Source organism: Anneissia japonica, unplaced genomic scaffold (assembly GCF_011630105.1).
Source record: "Anneissia japonica isolate Jap-2015-1 unplaced genomic scaffold, ASM1163010v1 scaffold11779_len1430905_cov172, whole genome shotgun sequence".
In the NCBI taxonomy this organism is placed as follows: Eukaryota; Metazoa; Echinodermata; class Crinoidea; order Comatulida; family Comatulidae; genus Anneissia; species Anneissia japonica.
Window position 1 is genome coordinate 962,780 of NW_022740041.1, and position 12,569 is coordinate 975,348.

The 12,569-nt window shown below is 33.7% G+C and overlaps 1 protein-coding gene across 1 annotated transcript; it reads left to right on the forward strand.

Moving 5' to 3' along the window:
• Window positions 1-1,795: 1,795 nt before the first annotated feature.
• On the forward strand, window positions 1,796-12,262 carry LOC117118176 (E3 ubiquitin-protein ligase TRIM71-like). Its single transcript, XM_033262690.1, has one exon. The coding sequence runs from the start codon at window positions 2,105-2,107 to the stop codon at window positions 4,538-4,540; it is 2,436 nt and encodes an 811-aa protein (XP_033118581.1). The 5' UTR covers window positions 1,796-2,104; the 3' UTR covers window positions 4,541-12,262.
• The last annotated feature ends 307 nt before the right edge of the window (window positions 12,263-12,569 follow it).

Consider the following 12,569-nt stretch of genomic DNA (forward strand, 5'->3'; position numbering starts at 1 on the left):
AAATTTACCGTCTAACATGAACGATTTCGCTTTTCGTTTTAAGCATTTTATCCGGTTACTTATTCGTTTTTCGTCGGTGTCACTCAAATAATCTTGTGGAATCTCGCGACTTAAAATGTATTCTTTGATATGACAAAGATTAATTTCATCGCGAGAACTTCCCATGATGTAAAAATTGTCCAGGATCGAATAAACAATGGTTATGGAAGGCAATTACCGCCAAAAACACTCTAAAAAGTAACATAACGAGGAAAAGTAGGGATTTCCCCATCAGGACGTTTTTTTTTTCTCATAAAGTTTGCGGAAGGTAATTCAACAGAAGGGCGCACACATCTCCGCTCTCGAACATAGCGCGTGCGTACAGTCCTTTGATCTTTACTATGGCATCAACAATCCGGTACTAGTTGCGAGTACAGCCGTCAATTATTAGTCTATGCGTGCCATACGTTTTATGGTGTTAATACGGTACTATTTTATTAATTTTGGGTACTTCGCAATGTCTGTTACATCCGATTTCTTTTGACCGCGAGCTTGTTAAATGCCTCTATAAACTGCAATTTGATTTGTGAAAATTGATCAAGAAAATGAAAAGTTATAGCAATTGAAAATTTACTAATTTTATTTCATGTTCTTATGTAACATTAAACTGTCATTTTGACAATGTTAAACTAAGGTGCACAAAACGAACATTTGAGTAGATACAGAAAATTAATTTTTTTCTGTGAAGTGAGTCTCATGAACGACAATACACCACAACATCGGTTAAATTAATGTTGAAATGAAGAATATATTTCAGTAAGAGACAGTATTAGGAGACTATAAAATCGTTGAAAATATTAGGTATTTGAAACTCTAAAATTGCCATAGTTTCCGGGGGTGCACCCCTGGATCACTTTCAAGAGATTTTAATTGACGCCCGACAAGCCCCACTTACGTTCTCGTCGGGGAATCGGTCACTCGTGTCGGGGACACTGCTTCCCCCCACCCCCGCCCACCAACTGCTGTTGAACTTGTGCTGTGTTGGATTTTGCAGATGTGCATGCCGGACTCAGAATTGAAATTCAAATGAAATTTATTGGAAAATCTCCCAACGCGTAACCTTGGTAAAACAAGAACTCTGTACGAACTTGATTGACACTTTGCAATTTGAATTTGTTAAAAGGTAAGATAAGCCACTGCAAAATCACAACCGTATATAGGGGCCTATGCCTGCTATTCGTAATCTGTTGAATTTATTAAGCGTATCGTGGAGCCAAATAAGTGCATTTAATTAATCGATTTTGTCGATGCATTACAGCATAGAGCCATGACCATGGTATAAATACAGCAGAGAATACAGTTCGCGTTGATATTAAGGCAAAGCAGCAATTATATATCAAATAGAGTTAGGCTACTCAAATGAAAAATATATTAATTTAATAATTGCAATATTTTCAATCAGTAAAATTTTAGAATGGGATCGGACTTACCACCACTGAAAGATAGCCTATTGGCCTATACTGTAGTGTATTTTAATTATTTTTGTGAAACTTTGAATATATAGGCCTACCGATAAATAATAAAAAAATAATGTAGGTCAATTTAAAAGGGAGCACCCATAACTATAAAATTTTGTTCAATTCATTTATTACAGTAAAACTAAAAGGACGTATTGAACGAAATGTCAATAAAGATACTTTACATCCGCTGGTAGTGGACCAGTCAGGGGTCATTGACCGCGTGATCCAGGTAAAACCTTGACCTGATTGGACATATTTACATAATTATGCTAAGCGTGTGGACGCATGTCAGCCGTTTCAAGGTAGTCGCTTTATTAAAACTTAATATTTATGTCGAAATACTGCTATCTACTGATACACTGATGATGGGAAGTGCCAATAATAGATATTAAGAAAAGGGAAACACACATTCGATTTTCTTGCGACACTGTATGGAAATTTTGGCGAGCTGATTGTGTAGCGAACTGGGTTAGAGTCTAATGGAACGCAAGCTGGAATTAGACTGCGCCAATCGCTCTCATTCGTCCGAAAATTCTACTGGCTGAAGTTACGCTCAATGCAAGGGGGTGAGGACGACTACTAGTACCTACTGGCCAGGTTGAGAAATGTTTTGCACCTCCCAAGGCCCTGAATCAGCTCAACAAATAGACGGTGAGTGGCTACCAGCATTCCTACAGAACGAAACATTGGATATAGGAAAAACACACTCATGTTTAAGTCCCAATCGTCAAATAATGGCCGCTTTTGGTGGGTCGAAAGATCGTATGGGGGAGCAGATGTGCTGCATTTGCCTAGAACGTTTTCAGAATGTGTATGATGTTAGGGTCCTACCGTGCATGCATACGTTTTGTAGACATTGCCTTACCCAGAGACTAGGCGAGCCTGACAGAATACACTGCCCACTGTGCTCTCATGAGACACCTTTAGGCGAATTTGGACTCGATTCTTTAACATCTAACTTAATACTAGATAACATTTTAGGTGTTGTTGGTCAGGAAGATGAAAAAGACCCGAATGATTTTCATCTTTGTAAGTCCTGCGAGGACAAGCAACTGGCAACATGTATATGCCGACAGTGTCAGGAACAGCTTTGCGATCGATGTGTACGTGCGCACCAAAGAGTACGAATGACGAAAGATCACAACATATGTCGACTTGATAACTTCTTCAATGACCCTATCCCAAAACGTAGTCCTGGACAGTCACCCACTTACCATTCAGTTATTCAGCCAAGTTTTGACAAAACCATAAGCTATTGCGATGTACACTCAAACGAAGTCCTTCGCCTTTACTGTGATACATGCTCTATTGCAATCTGTCGCGAATGCACCATGCAAGATCATGGAGGTCACAACTGCGTCTATCTTCAGGATGCTGTTCAGAATAGCAAAACTATTGCAAAAAGATTACTCATGGAAGCGAACAGTAGCATTCGGACTTTGGAAGACAGCATTACTTTGGCGCAAAGCATGGCTGATAGAGTAGAGATGCATTCGCAAATGATTGTTACCGAAGTCAAATCCACCATCAGGAGACACATGTCTGCGTTAGAGGAACGTGAGCGAGATCTTTTAGTGAAAGTTGAAAAAATTCGTCAAGTTAAAGGAAAAGCATTAAATTTTCAAATGGAAGAGCTTCGTCAAGGATTGGATAAGATATTGGACTGTGTAAAATCTGTTGAAGGTGCAATGCATGCTGGAACGGATATTAATGTCCTCAAAGCTAAAGATCGCATGGTAAAACAAATGCAAACCATGAGAGGATTACAAAATCTGTTACAGCCTCATGAAGACGATACAATATTGTTCACGCCACCTGATGGGGCATTGCAGACTGCCATTAGTTCTCTTGGATTTGTTAGTAGCAGTGCTTACGCTCCAAATTGTATTGCTACTGGTGACGGCCTTAAGCGTGCTTTACTAGGCAAATTAAGTACGTTTCTTGTCCATGCTAGAGATCATAATGGTGAAGCTTCATTTGCTGGAGGGGAGCCAGTAGTAGTTGTTGTGCATGGACCAGATGGAGGAATATATTCTGCAGATGTTCTTGACCGTGAAAATGGAACATATTTGATCAGTTATCGTCTACAGAGTGAAGGTCCGCATAGTGTCTCTGTTACCATCAGAGGACGACATATACGTGAGAGTCCATTCACAGTAAATGTGAGAATAGGGCGTAGTTACCAAAATATTGGAACGGTACAGAAGGAGTTTGGCTGCGAGGGTGAAGGCGATGGAGAACTTTGCAGACCGTGGGGAATTACAACCAATAAGGATGGCTATCTAATCATTGCAGATCGTAGCAACAACCGTATACAGATCTTCAACCCCGATGGTACCTTTTTGCGTAAATTTGGTACCGCTGGATCCCGAAATGGCCAATTTGATCGGCCAGCTGGTGTAGCTATTGATCCAGAAGAAAAGATCATAGTAGCAGATAAAGATAACCATCGAATCCAAGTTTTTACTTTTGATGGGCAGTTTATTTTTAAATTTGGAGAGAAAGGAAGCAAAAATGGCCAGTTTAATTATCCTTGGGACACTGCGTGTAATCGTGATGGTAAAATCCTTGTGTCCGATACGCGCAACCACCGTATTCAACTCTTTAGCAATGATGGTACATTCATTAATAAGTACGGGTTTGATGGCGCTTTGTGGAAGCACTTTGATTCGCCTCGTGGTGTAGCTTTTAATCCTGAAGGCCAAATTATTGTCACAGACTTTAATAATCATCGCCTGCTTGTTATCAATCCAGATTTTCCAGATTTTCAATCCGCACGTTTCCTTGGTTCAGAAGGAAGCAATATTGGCCAGTTCCTCCGTCCTCAAGGTGTCTGCGTTGACCAAGAAGGTAACATCATCGTAGCAGATTCTCGCAACCATCGTATTCAAGTGTTTCAATCCAATGGCACTTTCTTGTGCAAGTTCGGCTGTCCCGGTTCGGCTCCAGGTGAACTCGACCGACCCTCGGGTATATGTGTGTCTCCTGATGGTTACATAATTGTTGTTGACTTCGGAAATAATCGCGTGCAAATTTTTTAATACGGGTAAACAAACATAAAGCTTTGGTAGAAATAGGCTTTATGTAAAAAAAAAAAAATGTTTGCGTCTACTGTACATTATGATATGCACTTCTGTTTGGCACGCTAAATGTATGTATATTATTCATGTGTTTTGTGTATGTCGGATGCTCCAAGCATTGAAATTGGCCTGTCAGCTATTGATGATGTGTAAAATTTTTAATGCCAAATACAGTAAAAGTTTGTTGCCAAGTGAAAAGAAATAATGCAACGAAAAAGTGTTGTTGTTAAAAGATTTTTGCATTTTACTCAGAAATGTTAAAATATATATCTACCTCAGGTATTCCGTGGTTATTACAGAAATGCATATCATAGACGTGTTTGTCTCTCAGGGCTTTGTTGTGTATAGTAAAGACATTGCACTCTATATGTGATCTATATATATATTAAAAAAAAAACTTTTTTCCCAAATTGCTGCAGTAACTAAGACGATTTTATGTCCTGTAATTTTTTTTTTGCCGTTATTGATGCCATGTAAATTTGTGATTTAATCAAACTACAAATAGAATTAGGAATGAAATGTAATAACATAAAATGATAGTGTGAATTTGAATGTTTTTTCAAAAGTATAGTTAACACCATCCTCTTTCTTTAACAAAGGTATTGTATAAGTGTCCCATATTTTTGAATGTTTATTTACATTTTTTCCATGAAGATTACAATCTACCTCTAAAAATAGACCCTTATCACTTTTTGAAATAGGTGCTAACAATTATAGTCAAAATTCAAAGAGTATTCTATCAAATGTTGAAATTATGGTCAATTTTTAAGCCTGTTTTTGTTATTCTTATTCTTCCAAGTCCACATTGAATATTATATTCTGATTATCAATATCATACCTCAATCAATTACCTCAGATTAACTATTAGAACCGCCTAGTCGATAGTAGATTTTACTAGTTTTTAAATCAACTTAATAATTTTAAACCGTGTTATGAAATTTAAATATCAATGTATGAACTTTGGGCAAAATTTGTTTTCAAATTCACTCGTAGTTCTAAAAACCATGTTTTCAATTTTTTTTTTTTTTTTTTAGACCATGTTATTCAGGTCAAGGGTCATTTTATGATTCACATACTTGTCATGGTTTAGCTTATGGTTTTATTCTCGGGAAAGAAATTCAAGAGTGCTTTTTACTGTAATTGCCCTGGGTTCATTAACAGTTCAAACCCATCCAGAACTAGTGATTCCATGCTGTTTTCCCACTTTGCCATCATCTTCAAATGTAATGTACATGGAGTCTCCACTGACGTTCTCGGGACATGCTTGGTTAACTTCATTAAATATCATCTTTGAGAATCATCCAAATAAATAATAAATATCAGTATGAATGGTTCCATCTCAAACTTTTAACCTCGATACCGGAAATCAGTTCCATAATAACTGTCATTGGTGATATTACTCATTTTTACTGAACTCAGGAAAAAAATTATTCATTAGACCTCTACTATTTTTTGTACATTCTTATCCTTTTTAGCTAAATTAACTTACCTCCGTCAAACAGTAACGTTTTCTGAGAGCATAAATGACAAATCAAACCTTCCCAGTTGTGGTACATTTATGTAAAGTGTAAAAAAAAGTTGTGATTCATGATTCAAAATCATTTTTTTGTGTTGTAATTTGTGGTTCAAAACATTTTCTATTTTTTTGGGTTGGAAGTTCAATTTTTTCATTACTACCAGGTCCGATTTTAATTCTAGTGACTTGGCAGTAATTTAAATGCCCTGTACTGATTTTGAGTCAGAAAATTCAATGAACACTAGCATTCTCAAATTGAAATAGATAAAAAAAAGCTTGGCAAATTTTTGTTTATATTCTGGATTTTGTTTTGCATTCAAACATTGGGATTAGCAATGTGATTATGGTACCTTTACACAATATCAATACAGCAAATAAAGAACCCCAGAACTAAAAAACCAAGCTAACAATTGAAAGCAAAGAAAAATTTAATCTCGGGCCAAATTAAGCAAATGCAGTGCCCAAGGAATGTCGTCAGAATCAAATTAGGGATGAAACTACAGCTAGACTGATTTAGAAGCCTTGCAGTTTCAGTACAGATAATTGGCCCATATTAAGCAAATCAAATTCTTGTTGATTTATACCAGCTAGAATTTAGAATTTCGTATTTTTATTTTTTGAAAAATCATCTGGCTGTCACATTAATGATTTAAATATTTTTTTTAGATGTTTATTTTTTGATGTAGTGGACCGAGATTTACCCTCAGTTTCTAATTATCAAAAAAAATATGGCTTTTTGATGTAAAAAAATAAATCAATCAACTACCACCATTATTAAAAGTGCCTTCTACTTGATGACATCATGTTTGTAAAATGCAACACATCAACATTAATTATATATATTAAAACATGCCATACAATTGATGATGGGATAAAAGCATGATCTGTTTCAAGAAATGTTGAAACTCAATTCAAGAACCTTGATTTATTTACATAAACACATATTTCAACCAAAGTATCAAAAATTAAAATATATCAAATAAATGTCCCTCATTCCAGAAAGGGGATAAAAGTAATGTAACACATGAATTTGTTGCCATTTAGTATATTGTAGTTTGTTTACAATTTTGACACCCCACCTGCATATTTAATTCTTAGACAAATTTTGCTTTTCCGTGTGAATATTATCTTAAATAAATGGATGTTTGTGTTTTTGTTTATTGTAAACAGAGGACTTTTAGTATGGCCATCAAGTTCATGATTGAAAATCTGTTGTGTAGAGGTTCACTGATAATACAGTACGCTGTACTCCATCAAGCAAAAACCTAAAAAGCAGATATTATACTCAATATATTGTCCTCCCAACATTTTTTTCATTATGCAACTATAAATCAGAAGCAAGATCTTAACTAACCAATCAAATACAATGTTTAAATTTGTCCTTAGTTAATTTATAGTTGCTAATAATGGACACATTTTTTTCATTTCTTTGTCCTAAAAAGGACAAAATATTGAATCAAAAACAGTTATCTGTTGTAGTCTTCTTGAATTGAGATAAAACGATTTTCAAATTACTCTGCTTCAAATCAGTGAACTCAATCCAAAATTGTAAATATTCAGTTTGTAATGGACAAGCGTGTTAAAGGTCAGATAATTAATAATTAATTGTTCGTCGTCTTTAGTATTATTTTATTATAAAAAATCAAGAACATTGTGTTTTCAGTATACTAGTAGAGTAGCGACTCTTTAAACTCATTGATAATATAATTCTGGCTGTAAATTCAAGGTTACATACAGAGTTACAGTTATTAGCATATTGCATAGTAATAACACCTAGTGTACTAGTAAGAATGCCCAAATATTGAGTTCTAATTTAAGTCATAATGTACCCAATATTTTTATTTCAGTGAACGTTATAAAGCATGATAACAGTCAGTAGTGGTTGGTGGCAAGATGACAATTCATGTTCTTGTAATAATTGTATTCTTACAACTGGCCTGCATTTGTTTTTAACGATTAGCCTTCAGTTGGTCAGCTTTTATGATTGTGTTGTGGGTAGATAATGAGTGGACATTGAACCATGCATTTCTATGGACAAACTCGAAAGGTCAGTTGTTCAATGACAAAATGCGGAAAGGTTTATAAACTAGCAATAGCGTAGTAGTATTGTACATCACTGTGCATCCATTTATTTATTTTTTTCAAACCAAGGTCAGTTCCTGGACAAAGATTAAAAGCAAATTACTCCCAACAATTCCACTGTAAAATTACACAGGTTTATGCACCCATTCTTATGTAAACCGATATTACAAAATTGTGTTCAAATTCGGGATCTGATAATCAGCTGATAAAGATAATATTAAATTTTGTCATCATCTAACTACTGTATATTTAAAAAGTAAAATTTACATGTCCTATCTGTAATACTACGGTAGGCAGGCATATGCTTCAATTTTTTTGCTTGTAATTTTTCATGGATAATCCGCTCATTATGCTTCTTTTTCTGGAATTAAATTTTGAGTTATTCATTGTGGGATTAATTCAGTTTAACCATCATCAGTTTTACTGATGAAAATATATATTTGCATCAATTCTTGCATAAGATAAATAGAGGTACAGTAGAACTCTGCTAACGATTGATAAAGCATTTCAACCATTTGCATTTTTTTCCTGTTTGGCCAAGCCTCGTCTGTAAACCTCATGACTTTTGAGCAGAATTATATTTTGACTGCGTAAGCAGTTACATAACTATAGAATTTTATAGTTCAATGATAAAGATAAGAGAGCCCTGATAAGGAGAATATAATGTACTATACTACCATATGGAGCAGCTCCATGTACTTTGATATCTAGGCCCTATACCAGCTTACAGTACTTATGAAGATGCTGGTAGAATGAGGCCTGCTCAAGTATCTGACTGGACTGGTTCATGTGAGAGGCAGGCTTCTTTCTGTATTCCGTGGTGATTGTCATAAAATTGGTTTTGTAATTGTCTTTGCTCTTTACATATAGAACAATTTTTCAATGTTGGTGATTATGCTGTACTGGTAGGAGAAAGCATGTTTGACAACCTATAGTTATATTTTATAATATTTTCAGTGTATTAAATAAGCAATTTATATATGACATTATGAATAAACAATTTGCTTGCGAACATTTTTATTCAACCCATCTACATATTCTATAAGGAGATCTTCAATTTCTCAAAAGAATGCTTTTTGAATCCTCACAAATGCAAAAATTTCTGTTTTTTTTTTTTTTAAAGAAACCTTTGCTGTAAATCTGTTCTGTTTTTTTTTTTTTGTTGTTTTTTTTTGTAAAATGAGTTGTATTATTAGAATGATATTTCATGGTTTGTGCTGGTCAGTTATTGTTTTCTCAAATTATGAGAGTATGTTATATGTTGAAGTTAGTTTTTATTATTTAGAGAAGGTTTGAAAATCTTAATTTTGGAGATTCTGGTTGTCCTGTGTAGCTGTTGGTATACTGTACTGTAACAGAATATAAAATCTAGCCTTATATTATGGCTGTGTGTGCTCGAAGCTCTTGCTGAAAAGCTTATAAAATTACATAACACTTTGAGATACATTGTCACTATTGTCAGGGAAATTATCAGATACCTTCTACTGTAGTAACTATAATGACAAAGTTTAGCAATCTAAATTGATTAATTTTAAAAATTGTAGATATATTTTAATAATAAATAGTAAAATATTAAAAATACATGGCTTAAAGGGTGGTGATTAACATTACTACTTGTATTTTTGTGCCTAATCATTGTAGACTTAAGAAGTAGTAATTGTAATTTTGACGTGTACTCTTGTAATGCCATGAAATGGTTTGATGTAGTTCTCTGACCCCTTAACAAGGCTAGTTTATCAGCCTTTGTCCTGCTTGCATACACACTTGACTTCCTTTGGTCAGGCTGAAATTCTAAGCTGCCCTGCCTTGAATGAGTCAGCCATTGGCCTAGCATGTCCATTCCAAATGGGACTAAATGCTTTCTTGGTGTTTTTTTTTTTTTGCAAGGTTCTTAATAGCTCAGTGTCCTTGGTCATAATTCCAGTAATTTGCGCAAGAGCACATTCTCGCAGAAATTGAATCTTTTTGGAAAAGTGACAGATTCTGGCTAAAAAAATTTGTAGCGACCTACATACAGGATAAGAAAAAGTAAAAATTCAGTTGGTTACAAGCTGCTACCAATTCATGGAATATTCTCATTCTCAACTGTAGGTTGCATCAACATATTTATCTCAGCATGTTATTTTTGTAGACATTTTCATCTAATACTGGTAATTAGGTATGCATTCTCTGTCTGCTATTCATCAATAATTCTCTTACAAAAAAGCAAATTGGAAATTCTTAACTCTTGAGTTAAGTAGTATTTTGTTGATTCTTTTTTACAAATTTATGTAATTGTTGGGATCATGTCATAGACATGTGTATACAGTGTTTAGCCTTATCATTGGCAACATTTATTGGTTTCTTTACAAAATTTAACACTTTTCATGCCCTGTTATATAATAAACAATTATGCATTTTGATGGATTTCAGTAGGCAAAAAAAATTTTTGGTGCTTCATTTTATTGATGCTGGCAAATGCTATGGTAGATAGTGCAGGGAATGTAGTTTATACCAGAATATACAGTAAACATTTATTCATTACGTATTTACAGTAGATTGAATAAAGCTGATTTTTGAGATTATTATGGGCATTATAATTTGCTTTATGCAAAACTCACCTCTTCTTAATCTATTACACAATGAATACACTTTATATAAATATAAAACTGAAACATTATAGTTCTGATTGTGCTTTTAATTCCATAATATATATTTGTATAAATTTAATAGATACTTTAAATATTTTAGTTGTGTTATGGGTTAACGCATATTATATTTGTTTATCAATTTTTGTGTCTAATATATTTATTTTTGTTTCAATTCTCAATAATTTCTGTAGCAATGTATATAATTATAATAGCGATCCAGCTTTTGGGGTACTGTGCCTATTTTTTCAGGGATATCAAAGATAACACCAATTACCTCATTTTTATAAATTAGTTTTTTTACTTAAAAATATGTCAAAATGACAGGTTTTTCGTTTTCCAAAAAAAAAACGATTTTGTGGTAAACGCTCTGAAATTATGATTTCGTGCTGTTGTAATATTTTTTAGATGCATGTACTTTCTTGTTGGCTTGCTACCTTAAAGGTTTGTCGCTACATTCATTCATACTGCCTCACGAAAACTTCAGTTGAAAGTTCCCTTGTTGCTTCAAATGGTCTCAGACCAATATTGATCTTAATGTATAGATTTTATCATAAAAATGATTATTAAATCAATGTTAATGATGTTGTTAAACATTATCTGTAAGATAAGTACCGACGTATCTGTGAGATAAGTCAAGAGGATGTTTTCCTCGTAATATGCATTGTAAAATTCAGGGAAAATCAAATTGCTATGTATGTATAAATAATAGAACTTTTATTAGTCTTATATTAGAACTGAATGGCATCTTGTGTATGTTGTGTACTCATTAGAATGAAACTGGAATTCACTGAATTGATATAGAGTAGATAATTTTTCTGTTTATGTACACTGTAGATAGTAACATGTTTTCATAATTTCTTATGTTTACACAGGATTTGGTCAAACATTAACAAATTCTTGTGGCCTTCGATAAGTATGGTTTGCAAGATATACCATTCTGAAATTTAATTCAAACCAAGATGACTTTACTGATATCAAATACTCAAAAAGCGTTTGAATCGACAAATATATCAAATAGGAAATCGGTACTGGTACGATGAAAATTTTAGGTAATGGATGAATTTTAATGAAATACAATAATGAATTTGTGTCGATATGAGAATATTTAATGTTGAAATAAAATCAGTTGTACGAAGTAAAAAAATTATGTCTGACAAATGAAATTTATGTAGTTATAATAGATTGGTAATTCCTGAAAAATAAAATGTTTGGTGGGTTTTGTTTTGTTAACATTTGTAGGATAGCAGTAGTTTTGTATAGAGTTTAATGTATAGATTAAATTGTTGCTTTTTTGTTATAAAGATTCAATGTGTTAGTGTAGTGTGCTTCAGTTTTCTTTTACTGATGTATTGTGAATGGATTAAAACAAAATATGATTGTTATGTATTTCATGTGATTGACTATGAAAAATCATAAGAATGTTGAAAATAAAGCTCTGTCTGTATGTTTATTTTACCTGGTTTTTACTGTCTTCTGTAGTTTGTATTGCAGTGTCACGTGTCACTAAAAATTGAATACATTATTCTTTCTTTGACCATAGTGTTCTTAGTACCACATAAAAAAATAACCATGAACAACACACACAAAAAAAAATAAACATTTTAATTGCTCATTTAAAAATTAGGTGCATCTGAACTTTCCCTAAGTCAGATTTGAATTTCAAGGCTAATATATTTTTGTTGCTGAAGAGAAGTGACGCTGAGTCTGAAGCAAGTATGCAAGATTCCATGGGTTGAGCCACAACTGATGGGCCTACCATACT

Coding starts and splice junctions, on each gene's coding strand:
- LOC117118176 (XM_033262690.1), top strand. CDS start 2,105: ATGTTTTGCACCTCCCAAGGCCCTGAATCAGCTCAACAAATAGACGGT.